Source organism: Monopterus albus, unplaced genomic scaffold (assembly GCF_001952655.1).
Source record: "Monopterus albus unplaced genomic scaffold, M_albus_1.0 scaffold309.1, whole genome shotgun sequence".
NCBI lineage: Eukaryota > Metazoa > Chordata > Actinopteri > Synbranchiformes > Synbranchidae > Monopterus > Monopterus albus.
In genome coordinates, this window is record NW_018128189.1 from 351,721 (window position 1) to 374,745 (window position 23,025).

Below are 23,025 nucleotides of genomic sequence, written 5' to 3' on the forward strand. Positions count from 1 at the left end.
CCTACCAGCAGGTGGCGGTGTCCGCATTCATCATTCATAAAGGGAAAGACGTATAAAGCTATAAACAAAGCAGCGCTTCTTCAACACAGCTGCTTCCAATTGAGAATATGTCGGATAAGAAGTTGCAAACCCCACTACCATTCTTTGCTCTTTTGGTTCTGGAAGAAGAAAAGGAGGTTGTGGAGGTGAAAAACTACACTACATGGCTGAAATCATAGAGACTACGGCCACAGGCTGAAGGGGCTTTGCCAAACCTTTTTTCCTCATGCATTGATTTGGTAAGCTGAACAGCCAGCATGGTCTCTCTCTCTCTCACCAACAAGGCCCGAGATTCAACATGAGCCCAGATAGACGCCCACTGATGGTGGCAGACCATCGACTTGGTGCGTCTCTGCCCCAACACCAGAGAAACCAGCCCCTTTGCTTTTGGAGAAAAGTTCCATCAAGCATCTCATTTGCTTTTTTGGTTGCATCCTGTTGAAAGAAGTGAGGATGAGGAAAAGGAAGACAACCGGACAAGTTTAAATTCTCTCAGCGCTTGGAGAGCCAGCACCAAGAGAAGACCCTGCTTCTGCGAGGAGCTGCCTTAGCGAGTTTATTTACAATTCACAAAAAACAGGTGTCACTTTCAGACGGTGTTCAAGCATTTCACATTAGTGTTGCCGTCTGACAAACCACCAGTTCGTCTCCTGTTTCTCTCTATTGCTCTGTCTTTGGTTGAAATGTGGTTTAACATGAGAAACACTACAAGTCATGTGTAAATTCATCCATTTGATGCACGTGGTCTGAAACGGTTTTCCCTTTAGCTACGTTTCATGAGGGCTTTGTGTGCTTCCTACAAAAACCTGCCTTTTTACACCACAGTCTCAATAAAACTTGTACATCATAACATTTGTATAATCAACATACAAGTTAACTCTGAAACTTAGCTGGTTATTTCATTGGGGGGTCCTATATTTGCTTACATTAATATATATTATGTACAATTTCCAGCTTTATGGCTTCATAACAATCTAAGGATCTCTGTGCAGTAGTTGTGCGTTGGATGCATGGCGGCTAACTGAAGTCATGTGCAGGAGTAGCTGATGTAGTCTCTGTACTTGTGTCTAAGTTACTTTGCCTAACAATGATAAAGAAATTAAGTGCTAAGATGCTGTGTGACAAAAAAGTGATTGTCTAAGGTGCCTTCTCTTGCCTTTTTTGTTCTGTCTGTAATAAAAGATTTCGTTCCAAAACACAACATATTCACTATAGAAGGAAAAAGTTGCTACTTGGTTTTAAAACACTTTTCTCTGTGAAATAAGAACATTTCCAGTTTGGTGACAGGTTACAATTTTGTAAACCAAGGACCAAGTTGTTTTTCCATTTGGTACAGCAGCTTAGCAGTGCGCCCCCCTGTGGTCAGAAGGTAACGTGGTTTTAGTACTTTGCAGAAGTGCGACATATGCAGTTCCAAGAGCAGTGTTAACCTGGTGCACACTGTGGTTCTGAAGTATTTGGACAGAAATGCATTTTTGTTTTGGTTCTGTACTAAACACCGAGGACTGTAACTACGAGGTTAAACTGCTGACTTTCAGCTTTAAAAGTATTTGAGTGTTTTTCCACTGCAGGACTATTAGCCCTTTTAATCCCTTTGGGGGATATGTATAAAAAATGCTACAATGTCTACACAGTTAAGTGGAAGTGAAAGTATACACCTTCAAATTAAAGCTTAAATTCAGCACTTTAACCTTAGACTCTGTTTTGTTAATTTTATGTCCTGGAGATAAAACAAACTACCCTGTTGGTGGTCAAAAGGAAGTGAGGGACAGACTCAACCTTTGAAAGCTGAACGCTAAATGAAAAATAGTATCAGAAATTAATGGGGCTGGTTCATAGAACCAGACCTCCTGTCAGTGATTTCAAGGACTTCTTCCTATAGACGGGTACTGATGGACATTTGTCAAACCCACATCAGACAACTTGTCTATGTGTTTTCACCTGCTATGAACTAGACCAGTAAACAAGATGAAAGAGTTTTTGCCCTGCATCTGACTTTCTTCTCAAAGAACCTAAAAATCTGGAGCTCTTCAAACCTTCACACGATACCAGTGATCGGCATGGTGCAATAAACCTTTGTGTTGCTGACACCCAGTCCTAGTGCCAGGTGCTTATTTGTCTCCGTCACGGTCTCCATGCAGCCGTCTCTCGTGCTGCCGTTTGGTGATGATATATTTGAAGAACTCGTAGACAGACCAGCTGATGGCTGTGGAGGGCATCTGGTAAATGACCCGGGCTTGGACCCCCTTGAAGAATGCCGGCGTGCCTCCCATCCTGTACACTGTCCGAAAGGCCTCACCGAGACCAGAGATGTGGCTTCTGGCAGAGGCCGAAGCGGTGGCTCCCCCAACAGCTCCAGCTGCTGTAGCTGCCTCGGCCTGGATCACATGTATGGCCCGAGCCTCCTGGGTGTTGAGGAGCGTCTTGCAGACGTCAAGTGGAGTAGTGGCCAAGTCCCCCAGCCCGGCGCCCAGACACAACGTGGGAGGAAGGGTTGTACTGTCTGTGGGGGTTGAGGAGCTCCTGGAGATACTCGTAGGTCATGAAGTGGAGCGCCTGGAAGGGCACGTTCATGGTCAGCTGAGTGGTGTAGCTGCGGTAGAAAGAGGCCAGGCCCTCATGTCTCAGCAAGGAGCCCACACAGTCCAACACACCACGGTAAGGCGAGTTGAACATCTGCATTCGCTGTTTCACAACTGAAAAGAAAAGAGGGGATACGAGGGAGAAGAAATTAGGAATGAAATAAAACCCAAGAGGAAGAGGATGAAGATGGATGGATGGATGGATAAAACCGAAGAAGGAGGAACACTAGACAGGAAGGTAAGTTATTCAGTCAGAAGGTGAAACCAAACTATCTGACCACAAAACACCTTAGTTTGTTAAATAATCAATGGGTAGAATACGAGGACCAAAAGTTCCATAAATTAACAAAATAAAAACTAATATCATATTCAGTAAAACTTGATCAATCTTAGGTTCATCCTGGTGACCTGCTAGTTTTATATGTGCCAGCTTATCCTGAGTATCCTGTGATAGGAGCTGGTTCTATTACAGTAAAAAAGATTTTAATTTAGCTGTGACCCAGAACTATGCTCAGTGGGGTTTTTGTTCAAACAATGCAAACAGTCTGTAAAACTTAACTACACTCACTAATATTATGTTGCAATGCGATGAGGTATAAACATATTTCACAGAATTTAGATGGATTTTTTTTTGTTGCAGCAACATTAGGTTTTCCAGTTTTGACACAGTTGAGTCTACAGCTCCATCAAGTGTCCTGATGGTAGAAATGCACAATTGCAGAGATTTTCTGTAGTTGTCTTTTATTTTTATCTATAAAAAAATCAAATCCAACAGCATGTTTTCACTGTGCAGACTGGACTGTGTGTGTGTGATGCAGGTGAGCTAACACAAGCAAAGAAGAGGAGGTTTTACCTTCAGCTGGGTTCATGATGGCGTCGTGCAGCACTGTGGCCATGCAGCCTGCCACTCCTGCAGAGCACAGCGAAGAGGAAGTTAAAGCCTTGGCCACAAGAAGGTCCAGTTTCCTTCCTCCTCCATTAACACCAAACTGACAATAATATTCTAAGCAAGCATCTTAAATTATTGGTTAAAATATCTGTCACCCACAGCTACAGCTTTGTTTAAATCTGGCTTCTTTACACTAAACATATAACATGTTTGCCAGTTGCATTAGCGCCCTCTCATTATATTTGTTCTCTATTCTATTTAATAGGTTGGAAAAAGTTGCTTAGAGTAAAATTTAGATACCATGAAAGAACAGTTCATTTTAGGGGTATCTTACCATTTGCAAAGTGGCTGTTAGCACCTGGGTGAATGGCATCACTGAGCAAGAACTTGATCTTTTCGTAGCATGCAAAGTAGAGAGCGTGGGCAGGCCCCGCGCCCACCACCAGCACGTTTACCCCTCTGATGGGACGCCAAACACCCTCAGTCCGCACAATCTGCTGCAGGGCATCCATCACGTTCCTGTAGCGGGCTCCTGGCTCGGGGTGCAGGCTCTGCATACGAGTCTGGGGAGAGAGAAAACATACAAATACACCGGAAAACAGATAGTGAATTATTATTATGAACTCTACTGAAAAACTGCACCGAATTACTTTTACTTTGTAAGAGCATCTGATTGATTGTGAACAGAGCAATTTGCATTTCCAGCATCATCACAGCATACTGGCCTCAACAGGGACATAACATTTTATCATATCAACTGTACTAATACTGGAAAAAGCCAGATGGAGGCCATGCAAGAGCAAGGTGCAAACAATCAAAAATCAGAAGGAAAAGTCCAAAACTGATAAGAGGAAAAACTCTTAAATTTAAACTGTGACTTTAACAAGAAACTGAGTTAATTTTAAATAAATCTTACAGACGTGCTTCTGCTAGAACACAAACTTAATGAGAACACAAATATAACTCCTCCTACATAAAGGAAAGACAAGTTGGGACAACCAAAACAGGCAGCAGTCTGACAACAGTGTACACCTTCTGTGCAGCGCGTTTGTGTCTGTGTCCCTGTAGTGCCTACATGCCTCTGACAGTCTGTCGACTACAAATCACACCAACGTCTGCCACCGTTTATTTACAGCGGCCACAGCTGTTCTTCAACTCAACACAGAGACAGAAACAACTGCATTTATGTCACAAATCATAAATCTCAAACATGATTCAAAACCTCCAGACTAAGATTATGCAATTCCAAAACTTTTCATAACAAGCCACAAGTGCCTACGCCCTCCCCGAGGGGTAAATGGAAGGGGAAGCCTGGCTGGTCTCAGTTACACGGACATGATGCAGCCTCCCTTGTCTCAACCAACTGGCTAAATTCAGTATGACTGCAAATTAGTTAAAAACCATTGAAACAGAAAGCTACAAGTATGTACAAGCAGACCAGTCACCAGTGTGTGGACATTAATACCCTGCCATGAACCTTATACTTGGACTCTGGAGAAGCTGAGGCTTGAACGCCTGGCGCCATTTTGAAGCTTGATTTGTCAAGAAGTAGCAATCATGAGAACGTGTCACAGGAACAGCTAAAACACTGCCAGGATTTAGTCACTCACTTGCTCATGTCACGCATGGTATTATGCATGACTGAGAAGTGAAGGAGGGCATTCAGTACCTGACAAACATCCGAGCAGCTTGATTTCAACGAGGACTGCACGATAAATCGTTTTGAGAGTGTGATTTAGATCTCTGTGTGATCTCAGTCTCACATAACAATGATTCTGCTGTGTTTGCATTAACACAGAGATTCCTTGCATTAAACCACAAGGACAGGTTCCTCACTAAGCTGCGTTAACCGATAGCGGGAGTGCGTAACATCATGTGGATCTAAATCACGCTCACAAAACGATTTATCGTCCAGTCCTATTTTTAACCCTGGTAGCAATACTTGTAGTGTAGCATTATACAAGAGGAGTTAAAGAGAAACTTGACCCCAGTTGTTTTTTGCCAGCATGCCACGGTTGAAGCTTGCATTCTGCAGTGACAATAATGAGGGGAAATGCAGCGTGGTGCCCGGACACCTTGACCCAGCAGTCCTGCTAGGTTTGGTCAGAAGTGCAACAGACTTGATGCTCTCAACTAAAGGACTTCACTGAAGCTGTGCTGTTCGGCTTGCTGTTAAGAAACTCTTTAGAAACCTTAGAGCTATGAGGTAACAGTCTGAAATGTGTGGAGCATGAAGCATCATACCAACTAGTAAATAAAGACAGTGGCCAAACCACTGTGACAGCAAAAGGAAGTTAAGATTGCGAAAATAAGGAAACCCTGGCAGAGGATGTGCTCCACAACATATTACTGCTATGAAAACCAAAACGACTCCCTAAAAAATCATCACCCACAAAAACTCATAGCACACTTCCTTCCTACTTCGACCAGTCTCAGCCACAGTCTGGAACAGAGAGGGAACAAAAACATCAGAAAAAGAATTAAAAAGCATTCAGTTCTTCTTCAGTTGCAATCACACCTGCAGTTTATTTTATGAACATTCAACTAAAAAGGCACCAGGGCATTTGAATAAAACTCAAGCATGTTGATTGTTGTTAGGGATTTATTGCTCGACATGCTGCCAAGCTGGACATTTAGCTAGAACTGTAGGGTGGAGGTTTAGTCTTAGTGCTTTCAATGAATGAGGAACCGTCGACATTTGTATTTGGAAAGAAACTTGACCATAACCTCATCTTTCTTGACTTTCCGTAATTACATACACATATATAATGATGCAATTTAACAAGCATTCAAACTATTATGTGACCATTTAAAATGGCAATATCTGCCTATTACTATATGGATAATAAGAATTCAATATTCTTTTATATTCAAGCCTGTTGTACAGCTGTTAATCAAAACACTGAATGCAATATGGCACACACATAATCAATGAGAACTATAAGTGCTGTAATATTTTCAGACATGAGAAACTTGAAGCTCACTGTGCATGATGTGACCCTAAAGCAAAATGTTGCAATAGAAACCGGTCCTGTGAACAAAGGCTGGTCAGGCTTAAGGCTGTTTTCCCCCCAAAAGGCTATAAACTGGGTAAATTAATCATCAAGGCTCTGCAGTGAACAAGAGCAGTGTTTGACTGGCTGCTGCTCAGGGAAACCACTGAGAACAGTTTGTTCTTGATCATCTGATGTAACATGAGGAAACAGCAAGAGGCTGGATAATAAAGACCAGCTGAAACATGAAGACTACTTGGCGTGTCTCAACTGCATTTTGATCAGACATTTCTAATTCTAATTTAAGTGTCCTTGCTGGAAGAAAAAGCTGTTGCAGTATCAGTCAAAACTTTCTGGTGGTGAGAAATGGTTTGGGATCAGGCAGCTGAATCAGGAGTCCAGAATACTGACTAGTACGGTCAGCTCACGTTCAAGTGCAATAAATGGTTCCTCATCTGACACAGAAGCTGAGACACAATTACAAACTAAAAAGTTAAAAAGGTACCGTTATGCTTCTCTATAAATAAAATTCTTTCCTACTTACAATACAGGAAGTCAGGGTTCATTTCTGTTTGTACAACAGGAAATAACAGATTTTTGTTCCATTTTGTGAAGACGTTTAATTTCTTCTGCTTCCAAGCAGCTTCTCGAGCTCTGTCATGTACAGAATTGTGGGGCAATGGCATCTGCTGACATCCCCCTCCTAATAAAAGGGAATTTGATATGCATTATGGCATCACTGAGCCTACTTTTTGTCTCTCTCCCAGTGTAGTTACACTACATACCCATGAGAATTAATAAGTAATGTGTAACTTGAACTCAGTGAGAAAGTCATGAGCACAGAGATAAAGGTCAAATTTCAGAATCTGTTGGAGAGCGGTAAATGGACTTATATAGTGCTCTTCTATGCAATGCGGGCACGCTGAAAGCGCTTCCAAACCATTCATGCAATTGCACTCCCAAACACACACATGCTGAAGTATAACTCATGAAAATGAACAGGACCTACTCCATGCTTGGTACAAAGGTTAATTTTGACCTTGACATGGAGAGATAGTTGGGTAATCATAAAACTGATTATGAAATCTAGAAATTCACACCTGCAAATATGGCTGAACACCTGTGCACACTACCACAAATGCTTCTTCCACATCAATGTCATTTAAGAGTTAATTCACCTGGACTACAGACTGGTGATCTAGTGAATGATAACTCATCTGAGTAAACCATCTACTATTTCCGTTGCTTCACAATTAACACGACCTCTTCTACAACTCATCTACTATTTCCGCTGCTTCACAATTAACACGACCTCTTCTAATAGTTTGCAATGCAAATGAACTTCAAGCCACACATTCATCTTCATTTAGTAAACCTGTGATAATTTGTTTGGTGCTGTGACAAATTGTGAATCTCTGTTTTCACTGTAGGGCACATAGCCAAGTCCTTTCATGACCTGCATTCCCCAACAATAAGTGCCAAGATCAGAGGGTGAAACATGAAAACTAAATAACATGTCCATGTCCAACTGAATTAGGATTATGACAAGGTTGTGGGGCTGCAAATTGTTGTATAGCCTAAATCATTAATATGCCTATTTAAAGACAACAAGCATTGAAATGTGCCTTTTTTAAAGACAGTGTCGCATCGAGGTGTCAGATTTAGTATAGGCTACGACCTGTAAGGAGCATTGAAATGTGCCTTTTTAAAAACAGTGTCGCATCGAGGTGTAAGATTTAGTATAGGCTACGACCTGTAAGAGAAAAGAGTTAGCTAAGCAGTGTCCGATAATGGGTGCATGACAGGGCAACTGCGGCTTAGCTACTATGCTGGTGCGTGTAGCATGTTGCAAGAGAGAGTAGCCAATTGTCAAACCTAACACTTTGTTATTAACCAAATATCTAACTATACGAAAGGAGGTCAACATTCCCAGTAGTGTTTACACATTCACTTTGACCATGCTGAGTTTTTTTTTTCTGTTTAGGTAACGTTACCTTTCGTTAACTGACCTCTAATAGCAAGGTTACCGCTGTTAGCTTCTAGCTAGGCTAATCGAACTCAGACTAATATTCGGGCCTAGCGCTGCTTGAGGTATATGCAACCAGTGGCTGCGTTCAATGTGGCATAACTGGGCCTAAAGGTCTTTAAATGAGCCGGATTTTGTGTTTCTTTGCTCTGATACCTTGACACAGTCGATGGGATACATAAGGCAGTGTTCCATGATTCCAGCTACAGCTCCAGCCAACATGTGTGTGCTGGTGGCTATTCCCTGAGGCAGTCCTTCATAGTCTAACGTTATTTCTGGCTCGACGGAGGTGGAGGTCTCCGGTGTCGGTCGATCCAAAACCGGGGCAAAGTCCTGTTCCCCAGCCATCCTCGATGAAAAGGACTCGACAAGTCTCCCCGTGGCGCCCAGGAGTCTGCCACCCAGCCATCGAAACTCTGCCTCGGCTGCAGCGCCTGCGACCCGGCTGTCGACTCCCGGTGTTTCCGCGGAGGTTCGTCTAGAGACGAAACCGTCCGCTTCCATTCATATGGAAATGAATTAAGTCCGTCAGGTAAGTTCAAATCGACGTCTCAGGCAACCCGCCTTAGCATACTCTTCGCGGTTCCTGAATGTTTCACCGCAGTAAGCCTTGGCGGGTCGCTACCATGCAATCGGGCAGCTACACAAAATCCGGGAGCATGCAGGAAGAGGAGCTCATGAGTAAGTTTGTCAGTGAGGTACACTAGAAGCTGAAGCTGATTGGCTAAACTGACTGTCAGTCCTTCAATTGACCAATGTGGTCTTTAAAATTAGGCGGGGCAGGTAAAGTGGGAGGACATCAACATCGGTGGGCGTTGACCACGTTGTAAGAAGGTCACGTGAACAACATGAGCAGTTGAAAGTAACTAAGGGTATTTACTCAAGTACAGTTCTTAAGTATAATTTTGAGGTATCTGCACTTTACTTGAGTATTTTCATTTTGTGCAGCTTCATACTTTTACTTCACTATATTTTAGAGGCAAATTATTTGACTACATTTAGGCCTATTTTATCATTTTAAATAGCTACTAGTTATTTTTCAGAATCAGATTAATAACAAAATACAGTATAACTATAAGACTTTATTGATCCCTGGTTGAAAATTCATAAACTGCCCAGCAGTTATGCAAATTATAAGGTTAAGCTAGTTAAAACTAGCCCCCCTTTGCTAGCTGAAGCCTAAAGTTATGAATACAATAATGCATTAATAATTTTAATCCAATAATACACTATGATATACACTAATGTCAAACGTGGCATTCTGCATGAGTACTTTTACCTTTAGTACTTTAAGTATATTTTGATTGAACAGGGCCGCACCCTGTATGGCATCGAGGGTTAAACTCCCCTTTTCATGGGCTACAACAACCTAAAGAGCCACACACTCTGTGACTATAGAGCTCACTCCCTCCTGTAATGGGAGTACTGCACCTGAAAGTTGTTTTAAATTTAGGTTTCCATTACATTTACAGTAGTTGAGTACTGGTTTGTATTTGTACTTCTAGCAGTCGTCCAACAGGTGGTGCTGTTTTTCTTATTCGGATAGTCACACCCATACCCATATCCGTACGTGTTTACGTATGACGATGACGTATTCAAAGGGCTAATCGGAAGCTGGTTCGTTTTCCATTTCGGTCATTCCTTTTCCTCCTCGTCTTTTAAACTAATTCTCGAGAAATCCAGTGAACGAAGTAAACATTTTATAATCCTTTCTGTCGAAGAAGCAGCTAATTTACCGACGTGCGTAGTATAATGGCGGAGGAGAGGCTTCTTTAGGTAAGCTAACTGTATAACTCAGAACGGTAGCATATGGATACTCTGTAAACGTTATTAGTGGCTCATAGAAATACCGTTAGCCGGCGTTCTGAGAAGTTATGCTACCTTGTTGAGGTAAGCTACCTTAGTAGTGAGTCACTGGAGTCGCTAACCTTAACCTCTACCTCAGGCAGCATAGGCAGAACAGTTACGTAGCATAGTTAATAGATCACCGGCTTGTGTCTAAACAGCTGGTACATTTATAACGTTCGATACCGCGGCATCTAGTGTTTTAGCCAGCGTAGATAATATATAGCTAACATGTATTCATAGTGTGTTTGATACGTGCAATAGTCCGAGTATTCACAGTTTATGCAACCGTTTTATCTTACATGACTGGGAGATAAGCCGGTTACTGGGATTTACTAATGGCCTATACGGAAAAAAACTGGGGTAATACAACATTGTTACAACATTTTAGAGGAAAGTGACACAAATAGACTATAAGGAGAGAAAAGAATATTACAAAACGTACAGTAAAGTCGTTTTATAGATCAAGTATGTTGGAGAAATAGGTGGATTTGTTGATGCCTGTGGGAAATTGCTGTGTTGCAGCGGTAAAGTAACATAAGAAACAAATAAAAAAATAGTAGAACTTAAATGATTAGTCATTTAATAATGGTCCACAGAAAATTATTGGGCAGCTTTTCTAATATTTGGTTAAGTGTTGGAGCCATCCATAAAACTAAAATTCCAAAAAACTGTGCTTGTTCCTGCTCCACCAATACAAGCATTGGAATAATCAATGCCACATTAATTCACAATGAAAATAACAGTTAGTTGTTACCCTAAAGAATAGCTCTGTGTAAACATTATTAAAACAGTGAAACAGGTCAAACTAGGACAGTGTGTTGCAACCATCCAAATACCAATTATTTTCATTAACAATACATCTGCCAGTTGATTTCTTGAGTAATCCGTCTATAAAATGTCAGAAGTGTTTGCAGGAGTATTTCCAAAACATTATTTTTGTGCTTTCATCATTGTTTTTAACTTCATAATAAACTGTGAACTAGCACTGTTGAACAGTATTGAGCCTTGTTTCCCTCTTCTTCCCTTCAGGCATAAGAACAGCCACACCCGTGGAGAGGATCCTAATCAGACTTCAGGCACCATGAGGTGACGACTGTGACACCTTGTACATTTGCCAACGTGGACCTATGGCAAGGTAACAAGCTGATAACAGTTTCAGCCTGGAACTTTCTGACAGGCCTTGATGTTTGGAACGTCATGATTTGCGCTTTAACTTTTCTGGATAATGTCCTTTTGACCTCATGGTCATGGTCCACACTTTTAATTGTACTCTTTTGTTGATCTTTCTCCACAGGCTCACTTTATCCTGCCTGCCAGCCTCCTGGTACTGCAGTGTGTCCCTGCTGTCTCTGGGCTGTGCTCCCAGGCAGCGGCTGCTGCTGCTGCTGCTATCACCTCCACCCTCCTTGTTCTGGGGACCTACCAGAGGCAGCTGTGGGGTCCCCAGCAACGTCCCAGGGGCGGAGTCAACAAGTGAGTTAACAGATGTAGTAATTATCCATCCATCCATTATCTGTACCGCTTATTGCTGAATAGGGTCGTTTCGGGCTGGAGCCAATCCCAGCTGACAATGGGTGAGAGGCGGGGTCCACCCTGGACATGTCGCCAGTCTATCACAGGGCTGACACTTTGAGACAGACAAGTACACACTCCTACGGGCAATTTAGAGTCGCCAGTCAACCTAAGCTGCATGTCTTTGGACTGTTGGAAGAAGCCAGAGTACCCGGAGAGAACCCACACAGGCACAGGGAGAACATGCAGACTCTGCACAGAAAGGCCCCGGGTCGGCTGGTGCTCGAACCTGGAACCTTCTTACTGTCGGGCCCCTTTAACTGAAATACAGATTTGAATTTTGAGACCAAAGCTATTTTTTGCCCCTGTGACAAAGTGGGTGAGAACACTCCACTTGTCCCTAGGCTAAGTCATGTATGTTTCCTAATGCCTTAACCTGTGTGTTGAATGTTTGATTGTATTTACTAGGTTAATCACTTCCTCATTTCGTACGCTCTCTGATGTCATCAAGGATGTCATAGGGTTGATTGGTACCAGGAGCTACTTAATCAGCTGAGGTGGAGCAGCTGGGAGTATGGCAGTCTAAGTGTAGTGGTGTGCACGTGCCTGTAAGTTGCGTTGAGTTATTTTGAGTTGAGTTTTCTTCAGTTATGTGAAGTTAAACCATTTAGTTTGTTTAGTGATTTTTGTTTGGCATGTGTACTTTGCTGGCACTTACTGATTTGAGGAAACGTGATGTATTTTTCGAGTCTGTCTCCTACATTCCTGGCCGCTCAGTCAACCTACCACAGCCCCATAAACACTGAAACAAGTCAAGGTTTTAAGATGCATACACACTGGAAAATAGACAACTAGTGTTTTAGTCTGGATGGAAGGCTAAAATGAAGCACAGAAGATATGTTGATAAATTGTATTTGCTATCAGCAGGGATCAACAGTGGTTTATAAGCTTTAGATCCCAGTGTTGATACACTGAAGAGACTTATTTTCTTTCCATGCATTGTCTTGGAAGTGAGTTTCATTTGCAGCATTCTGAAAGTATCTTCCAGCCAGTGTTGACTGAGGAAGCACCATTAAAAATTGTAAATGTAACCAAGCATGTTACTTTATATAAAGGCAAGGTGACATGCTGGAACACGCTGCACCAGTAAGTGCGTTTCATAATTAGCAATGAGAGCCATGTTGGGAGTAACAGACATGGAGGAGGTTCTGGAATCACATGTCAAAACATTACTCCAACAGTAAGAGGAATTTCAAGATTATCAGTCACAAATATTGCTTGTTAATAAAAAAAAAACATGGGTTGGTCAAATGTTGTTTCAGCCCCAGTAAAACTCAACATTACTTTGTCTGTGGTTGGCTGTTTATTACAAATCTTTTATGTAAATCTGATATAGTTGAGGCTAGACTGGAAAATCCTTGGTAAACAGAGTGAGATGATAAACCAACTTTGTGAGACCAGTTATCGGTGTGTGTGTGTGTGTGTGTTTTTTTTAAGCCTGGCGTTTGTGAGAAAAATTACAGGTGCTTACATGAGAAACAAGGACAGATAAAGCTGCAGAGATGATGCATGAGGTAAAGGCACTCTGGAGTTTTACTTGTGACCCCCCTGACAACTCCTCCTATCTCTGTTTGACTGAGTCTTTGTTTGCATTTTAATACACGTAGTCAAAGTAGTGAAGAGAGCACCGTGGGCGTTTCTCTCCATTTTTCAGGAAGACTGAGATGTGACTCCTACACCCGCTGGCATCTTCTCTCTGCTGTTTGCTCCAGGATTTTATCCAGAGCATCACACATGATGATGAATATCTTGTGTGGATGTTGTCAGTGTGAATTAAACCTGTGCTGACTGTTATGGAGATGCATGCGGTCATACTTGTTTTTCAACAGTATTATCAATAAGATACACAGCGATCATTTTGCAAAAGAGTAATGATGTTATTAATTTGAGTAAGTTAAATACATAGAATGTTATGTTTCTGTTATGTTGGATGGGCCCAAGATATTAACTTACCTAAAAAAAGATTTTAAGATCTAGTTTTCTAGGTCACTTAATTAGGTGGATCTCTCCTTTTTATACATGCTTCAGCTATGATCGATAGTTATGCTTCGTACAAATACAGTATGTAAGTGCTGGTTTCTGTGCAGGAGTATGTTCTTCATCTCATAATGTTTGTCCTCATCCAGATACCTCTCCATCGCAGAGTCCATGGAGGCCACTGATGTCCTCAACCCTGCTCTAAATTATGGGATCGTGGTGGATTGTGGCAGCAGTGGCTCTCGGGTTTTCGTGTACTACTGGCCCCCCCACAATGGGAACCCCCACACTCTGCTAGACATCAGACAGATGAAGGACCATGACCGCAAACCGGTTGTCAAGAAGATCAAACCTGGTGAGGAGCTGGAGCCGAGTTGGTCCCACTGTTTTGTTCCATGTGATCATTTCTGCCATGTGACTAGTGCTTTCTATGAAACGATCAGCCATGCTCATGCTTTATAGTTTAAGTTTGCCTCATTCCTTAACATCTTCATATAAGTTGTTGCTTTCAGAACAGACAAATCAGTAAACAGAAAAACCATTTGCTGACTCTGATGGTAAACAACATTGTTTGCCATGGACTCCTCCGTGCATTAAAGACTCATTCTTTGTAGAGCCCTCTGGGAAAGAAATGTGAACAATTACTGATGTCAAGAATCAGTTCAGCACCAATTCTCTAGTACTTTATTTATTTGATGTCAGTATTTCTAAGCATTTGAAACCAGAGTTGTGCAGTGCCAGTGCTGCTGTATAACGGAGGTGGAAAGGACTACAGGTCTACAGAGACTTGGTCAAACACCGTCTCGTAAATATGTTGGAACAATTCCTGTTTTCTTACTGTGACACTTTACAGCACAGACAGTTACTCAGAGCTCATTCTGAACATTTCAGTGCCAAAAATAGGATTATAGATACTCAATGTCCCTTTGGCTCTTGGCCACAAAAGTGAAAGACAGCATATGAAAGAGATAAGAGGGAGTATGTATTCATGGAAAAAGCTCATTTAGAAAGGCGAAGGAAAAATAATAGAAGTTTAAAACAAGAGACAAGTGGTTGTTCTATAGCTGTTTTTTGTTGCTCAGTTTATCTTGAGTTGAGATGTTTCTGATGGCCTCCATTTAATTAATGAGTGAGTGAGTGCAGAGGAGCAGTCAGTCACAGGGGTCCGACTAGACACACTGGGTTTGTTCCAGGAGCAGCGAGTTAAAGCCACTTTGGCACTTGGGTAATTTCCACACTATGAATTGTCTTCAGTGCTGCTGTCCCTGCAAACAGTACTTGTGATATAAATACATGAACGGATACTGAAGACTGTCTGTATTGTTGGTCCTTGCAGGTATCTCCACTCTGGCAAAGATGCCCACGCAGGCCAGTGACTACCTCCATCCTCTCCTCAGCTTCGCTGCTGCTCACGTTCCGAGGAGCAAACACAAAGAGACGCCGCTCTACATCCTCTGTACTGCTGGCATGAGGCTGCTGCCAGAGAGGTAGGAGGAACGGCACGCCACGCTCTGCCTGATTCTGTTGTTGTTGTTTATTGGTTTGTGCAGTAACATTTTTTTTCAAACCATAGTACATGATATGTGTTAATTTTTAATGTTCTTTGTTAATTAAGACTTCTAGTCTTCCCATAATAAGCAATTTGGCCTTTTCTGTTTATTTATTTTGAAGTATCAGTTTTCTCATCAAGAAGCTCCGACATCACGGTTCATTCAGATTCCCTGCTGAAAAGTCCATTTCCTGTTATTTTTGATAAAAAGCAGCAGAAACACTTTCAGTGCAGCTGCATCACAGCACATTTTTGTCTTTTTTTTGACATCTACAAAAATAAAATCCACAAATTAGATATTATAAAGCTGTGTTAGACTAATAGATATCACCATTGGGTGTTTCTGTTATTTTGTCCAACACTCTGTACCTATGTTATGTTTCGTTTCTGTGTATGTAGCCAGCAGGCGGCCATCTTGGAGGACCTGGTCACTGATGTTCCCCTGGAGTTTGACTTCCTATTTTCCCACTCACATACAGAGGTCATCTCTGGGAAACAGGAAGGTGACGGGACATGTTTTCTTATTATGATGCTATTACTTGCCAGTACTAGTTTGAGTATACAGTATGTTTACTGAATTAATGCAACATGAACTGTGGCAGAAAATAAACCTGATTCTGTGATTTCTAACTGCCGCCTGCCTGTTTCTTGTTTCTCCTCACCGTGGTGTGATGACATGTTTCTGCCGCTGCTCAACCCTGAAGGAGTATATGCGTGGATTGGCATTAACTTTGTGCTGGGCCGTTTTGATCACGCTGACGAAGGTGACTGTGAAGGTGTAACGAGACGTGTCTGAAACTGACACAAATGTTTGGTTCTGCAATACCACTTTCATCAGATGAAAAAGTAAACAGTAAAGAAATAGTTCCTCTCCTGTCTCTAGTGTTACTACTCCCTAACTTCTGACCCTCCGCAATACCACTTTCATCAGATGAAAAGGTAAACAGTAAAGAAATAATTCCTCTCCTGTCTTTAGTGTTACTACTCCCTAACTTCTGACCATTAATTAAATCGTAACTTTGTTCAATCTTTGTGTGTCCCAGTGGACGCTACAGTCGAGGTGACAACAGGCTCTCAGAACCAGCAGCCGATCAGCAGGCGGCGCACGGTGGGTATGATGGATATGGGTGGAGCTTCACTGCAGATCGCCTATGAGGTGCCCAGTGCCATCACCTTTAACTCACCACAGGAGGTAAGGAGGTGCAGTCAGGGATCTGTCTTTGTAACCTGGGAAAACTGTCACTGGTCAGGGCTGCATCAACATCATCACGTTTTGTGTGAAAAACAAACCTGTGAATTTCAGTTTACAGTAATATAAGACCAAGAACAGCAGATTAAACCAACAAATATTTGGCATGTTTGCCTGAAAAGTTCCTTAGTCCATTGATTGATGGTTCAGCTATGTAAAAAAAATCACCTTAATACTGAGCCCTGTTTTAGTCCATTGATTGACGGTTCAGCTATGTTAAAAAATCACCTTAATACTGAGCCCTGTGTTAGTTTAGATAACTGGCCTGGTCTCCATCAGTGTAATGTCTGTCTTCTAGGAGGAGGCTGGGAAGAGTGTGCTGGCAGAGTTTAATCTGGGCTGTGATGTCGAGCACACGCAGCACGTGTACCGAGTCTATGTCACCACCTTCCTGGGCTTCGGAGGAAACATGGCCAGGCAGCGCTACGAGGACCAGCTTGTCAACGACACACTCGCCAAGAACAGGTTCAGATTCGCACATTCACGCACACATTTTAGGACCACCGTGCCACGAAAGAGCCACAGTAACTTAGATATCTTAATAATGAGACCATGCTCTAGAATAGGTGAATGGTAGCCAACAGTATTATTTAAAATCAAGACTACATTTCCCATAACCCCCTTCAATGTTTTCCTTTTTGATCAGAGTCTTTTAAGCTTCACTGAAATGTGTGAAAATGATGTCATTTTCCCACTGGCATTTTGCTCCTGCCACCACCTGTGACTGGGAGAAATGAAGTGTGCAGCTCTTCCTGCTTTGGACCATGAAGATAAATAAATATATTTTAAAAAATCCAAGCAGGTGGTAGAAGTAGATAAAATATACTGATTTGAAGTCAATTATATAAATATCTCTAAACAAATAATGCATCTTGTAAAGATGCTGTAACTGCTGAAGTCTACAATAGATCTTTTTGTTAATATCTGTTTTCATGATTATGATCACAGTTAGGCCATAGATTGACTGTAAATGCTGAATGTCCTCCTTTGTGTTGCATCTAACAGGCTTCTAAGCACACAGACAGGCCTGAGTGAAGACAAACCGTACCTGGACCCCTGTCTGCCGCTCGGCCTGTCAGACACAGTTGTGAGGGACAACCAGACCTTGTACCTGAGGGGTCTGGGTGAGTGGACCCGATGCCAGGAGGCTGTACGGCCCTTCCTGGGCCTCCACAATGGCACCATGTCACCAGGGGGCGTCTACCAGGTGCGGATTGTTTCAGCACAGGACTGTGCACAGATAGAAAATCACACATTTTACCTTGTTACCTACGTGGGTATTATTAGTACATAAAGGATATGGTGGCCAAATATCACTGCTCTATCAATACAACACGTGATCTGTATGTTGTGTTCACTTCTTTTGGCATCCTGTTTTTAAAAGGGAAACTCCTTGAGATTCTTCAGTTTTCCCAAATCCTTTCTTTTGCTGTCTCATGAAGCATGACATATCCTTCAATGCCTCTAATCCCTTTTTTTCAGGCTCCCATCAACTTCAGTAACAGCGAGTTCTATGGCTTCTCAGAGTTTTATTACTGTATGGAGGACGTGCTGAGGATGGGAGGACTTTACCACGGCGAGAAATACTCCCGAGCTGCTACAGTAACCACAGACACACAGATGGTTCCTAAGTAAATGGGCTGTGAAATATAATTTTACTCACTGTTTGTTTTCTGGTGTTTTCTTCGTTTACCAGGACTACTGCTCTACCAAGTGGTCAAAACTGAAACAGCGTCTGGACAACCAGCTTTTCTCTCAGCAGGCCGACATCAACAGACTCAAGTAGGTTCATCTCTCTTCATCACAGGAGTCTTCATCGTAGCGGCATGTCCCCAGAGAACCTTTTCCAGTTACTGTTTAGAACGGTTCTGTCATAAGAATAGGAAATGGTGCGTGTTGTCACTGCTGCGATAATACTCATTCTATAGGTTTTAGTGGAAAGGTTGTTATCGATGTGTGTAGCGAGCTGCAGATTCCTCCACAAGGAGAAGCTGTTCAGTCATTGTCCAACTAGTCCTACATCTGCCAACCTGCACCACTCGTGGGAATGGGAAGGAGCAAAGGCTGACGTGTCAGTATCTCCACCAACAGGCAGTGGAAGTGTTTGTGTTTACATGTGATTCAGGATTGTATGCTTGTGTCACCTAAAAACTGTTCTTAAAATGGGCTCGGATGAGTTACTCAAACCAGTGGATGTTAAATACTCAACTATAAATTCACTTTAGCTTATGGCTGTAAAACAAGGAAGATTTTAACTATTTTGTTAGAGTTTATATTTTATTTCACTTTATTTTTGCTTCTTAAATAAAATCTAGCTTCACAGCAAATTGTGGGGGGGCTTGATCTTCAAACACCTCAACTCACTGGACAACTGAGCCTGAGTGTTACTTTTCTGGAGACATAAGAATTTCACTAACAAGTGTTTGTTAGAAACTGATGGTTCTCCATCTGCAGGTGGAAGCTGCAGTTACCTTTCTTGGCTGTAGGTGGTGCAGGGTGAAATAGAACTGAAGCTCTGAGAGTGCTGGAGGTGCAGCTGTGCAACAGGCTGATCTTCACTGCCACTTTGCAGACATTTGCAGAGTAATCATCCGCCCATGTGTCCGTCTCTGACCCACCATGCTGCTCTTGTTAACCCAGGTATCAGTGCTTCAAGTCGGCCTGGATGTTCGAGGTGCTGCACTCTGGTTTCCGTTTCCCCACCGATTACGCTAGTCTGAAAACAGCCCAGCTGGTTTATGACAAAGAGGTCCAGTGGACTCTGGGAGCCATCCTGTTCAAAACCCGCTTCCTGCCTCTCAGGTAAGCCTCAGAGTGAAAATAAAGGGACATCAGATTGCTGGTTGGTCGGTGGATCGTTACACCCCTGTACTGAATAACCTTTTCACATTCACACTCAGGAAACAAACCTAACTTTGCACATTTTCTCATGGGAATATGCAAAGTGTGACCTGATATAAGAAAACATACTATTCCAGTCCTTTAGTTTCAGATGAGGCATGAGCAGTGTAATTGTTTCTGAGAGTGAAACAAAATCCCTAAAGCCCAGGGTTTTATGTATAAGATGGGTGAAATGCAGAGAACACATTTTTCCAAAGGGGCCAATAAAATAATGTTTAATTAACCAAATTACGTTTGACCTAGACATTAGAATAAATGAGATGTTTAAGTAAAATGAAAGGCTGCCACATAAACAGACCCATGTGCCACTGTGTATGTTCACGTTCTCCTCTCCAGGGACCTGCAGCAGGAAACACTGCGGCAGAGCCACCCCAGCTGGCTGCGCTCCTCCTTTGTCTACAACCACCACCTGTTCTCGCTCTGCATCCTGGTCGTAGTGCTGGCCATCCTGCTCTACATCCTGCGCCTGCGGAGGATCCACCAGCGGGAGCAGAGGCAGGCCGAGGCCCTGAACCTTCTCTGGGCCGAGGAGGGAGAGGCCCTCCTCCCCTGAGAAATCTGTCTGTGATGGTAGGCTCCAGACCGATAACCTGCACATCTGATTTACTGTAACCATGAAGCCAAAATAAGGAACATGAGTATGGAGGACTCAAACTTTTATAGTGTGGAAAAACATCACAGCACAGAAACGTTTTAATGAGTCTGGAAATCGGACTCTTGTGAACATTCTTTGATCATGTAGTTTTAAAAACAGAGCCCGTCTCAGACCGGCGCCGTGTTCACTTTCTTCTCCTCAACACAATTTTGGATGAAAAGAATCACCTCTGCATCACAGGATCAAACCACTCTTTGTTTTTGCTGCTCAGATCTAGTTTCAAGGTAGTGTGGACAGTTAATTCTGATTCATTGTCACAGTTAACCTCTTCACTGCTCAGCGAGAACGCACAGGAATATGGGCAGCATCCTTACCTGAAAGCCTATGGGGCAGAAAAAGCAGTGACCCTATTAGGATTAATATCTTTGCAATATATATTTATACATAATCGTAATACAACTGTGGTCAGCCTCAGCTGTAACATTAAGGCTAACATGCTAGTATTCACTGTCACACAGAGACTCACTTCACATTGTATGACAACACATGACAGTTAGACTGAATAACAGACTTTAATATGAGGCATCTAGATTTGTTCACATCATTTCAGTCAGGACTCTCATGTCAGAGTTTGAACCACTGAACATGCATCTTAGTTTGGTGGGGTGGCTGTGCTCATGTGAAGCTCAAACAAGCTTGGCACAGACTATCCCTGAGCTCTCGGTGTTTAAGGAGCATGAACGCATGTTGAAAACATTCAGAATATATGGTAAACTAAATGCTAATACAGGAGGAGGCTGGGGAGCTGGAGGGAGTTATGAAGCATTTCATTTAAAATGAAGACATAGATGTCAACATAAACCCTGTTTACAAGTCACACACCGACTCCAGTATCACATGAACGAATTACATGGTAAATATTAGCATGCTCATGTTAGCATGTTAGCTTGATGATATGACTGAAACAGTAGTAATTCAGATTAAGTACAGTTGTGTATCTCTTTCTTGTGCATTTTACTCCATTTGTGTGTTGCCTTCTCTCTCACATCCTGGTGAACAGTAACACGTTTAAACATTCCTACCTGCAAAGGCGATGAAGCTGTTGTTTGGGTGGGAATGGATGTTGGCTTCACCCTCAGTCCTAGAGATGAAACAGCACACCCTGCTCTTCCCATCTAACAGTTGAACTGTTCACACCCTCAAAACTAATTTAGCATTGCACTTCAGTGTGAGGTGATATCGCGGTGGGCTCTCATCCTGAGTGCAGAAACACTTTCCTGCCATTGGAGATAGTGTTTCATCTGCACCTCTCCAGGCTCCGATCGGATGACTGCCTCGAAATCATGATGATGATGATGTCATCCGCACAGCTCCGGCCGAAGATTGTGCTTTGATACTTGAATGCCACTGTTGTCCTGCCAAGACCCCGTCCAGCACAGATTCTTATCAGAGCCAGGACTGAGCCAAGAGGCCTTTCAGCTGAAATAAGTGGAGAGATCTGCTTAGTGTTTGGATGAATGTGCTGAAGGCAAAGACCCCAGAGGTCAGATTTAAGCAGATGTCATCTGATTTCTCAGTGCAATAACTCCACGAAAGGGAAAACTTGTCTTATCCCACGGACCAAGTTGGATGCTGTGGCCTGGCAGAAAAACATTTCACTATGTGTTAAATATTTAATAGGTTTTCAAGGAGAACTTTTTTAAGGTCACTGCTGAGGAAACAAGCTTCACCGTGAGGAAAAGGGTCTGGTTTGTCCAGCTACTGCTGTATCTCATAGCTGTAAATGAAGCCTGTTTGGCTTTGGCATCGTGTTATGTGCTGATACAGCTGTGCAACGACCATGACGATGTAAATACGTCAGAGTGAAGATGCCTGCTGACACTTCCTCAGAAGTTCTGCCATGTGTCGATCCCACAGTGGGAGGTTTTATGTCCAGAATTATGACTTCTAATTAATGTTATTGATTCTAATCAAGGTGTGGGGCATGACTCATCACATTCAGCGATGATGACCCCGGTGTTTTTGTAACTTGTATTGTGATGCTAATGTGCTAAAGGAGGAAACAGTTTCTCAGTTTTAAAATGTGATTTCAGTTATGTTTCACGTTCCTGTTCTCCTTTCTTTTCTGTTCGTCCTGACACAGATGAGTCTTGACGCTTCCTTGTCAAACTGTCAGTGTGAATTTGTAACCTTCGTCTCCACATCTCTACTTCAAAAGTGCTCTGCTACTGACCCTGTAAGCTGCTGACAACAGCCAACCATGAAATTTTAGTATCATTTCAGGCTTTATTTTGGATTCCACCAGTTACTCTACAGTTGATCTGAAACTTAAAATTGCTTCATCCCACTGTGGATTTTAGAACTTCTGCTGCTCTTCTGATGTTTCCACTCCTGGCGAGGGACCAGTACAGGGTATTGTGCAATGCTGATCTGTAATTTCACTGAAGGGGACACTGACTTTGATGTTTTTAATGTAGGTACCTTTAATATCAACATGAATAGAAAGAGTTTCAATCCAACACAGGACCATTTTGTAATAAAATCAGTTCTGACTCATGTTCCGCCTGTTGTATTCACTGCAGATAAGGAAGCCTTGGTGTGGTGGGTGCAGACTCGTGCAACATACAGTAACTCCCTCACTGCTGTGTCACAGAACAACTGTTGCATTTATGCCCCAGACACATGTCGGATGGGAAACTCTGAGGTCTCATTATCCAGCAGTTCTGGTTCAGTTCAGTTTCACATGATCTCACCTTTTTAAGCTAATATGGACAACATGCTCCTTTAAAGCTCAGAGACAATGAG

At 42.5% G+C, this 23,025-nt stretch overlaps 2 protein-coding genes across 2 annotated transcripts; one reads left to right on the forward strand and one right to left on the reverse strand.

The window, feature by feature from the left end:
• Positions 1 to 526: 526 nt before the first annotated feature.
• LOC109973892 (mitoferrin-2-like) lies at positions 527 to 9,260 on the reverse strand. Its single transcript, XM_020623760.1, is given in 5 exon segments — positions 527 to 2,490; positions 2,492 to 2,735; positions 3,475 to 3,531; positions 3,845 to 4,073; positions 8,686 to 9,260. Coding segments are annotated over 5 exon segments (1,218 nt in total). The 5' UTR covers positions 9,034 to 9,260; the 3' UTR covers positions 527 to 2,150.
• Positions 9,156 to 22,777, forward strand: LOC109973879 (ectonucleoside triphosphate diphosphohydrolase 7-like). Its single transcript, XM_020623733.1, has 13 exons — positions 9,156 to 9,227; positions 11,672 to 11,850; positions 14,076 to 14,281; positions 15,263 to 15,413; positions 15,875 to 15,978; positions 16,180 to 16,239; positions 16,519 to 16,667; positions 17,023 to 17,189; positions 17,730 to 17,931; positions 18,207 to 18,326; positions 18,421 to 18,506; positions 19,365 to 19,526; positions 19,962 to 22,777. Exons 1-13 carry the CDS (start codon positions 9,156 to 9,158, stop codon positions 20,176 to 20,178), a joined length of 1,875 nt encoding a protein of 624 aa, XP_020479389.1. The 3' UTR covers positions 20,179 to 22,777.
• Positions 22,778 to 23,025: the final 248 nt, after the last annotated feature.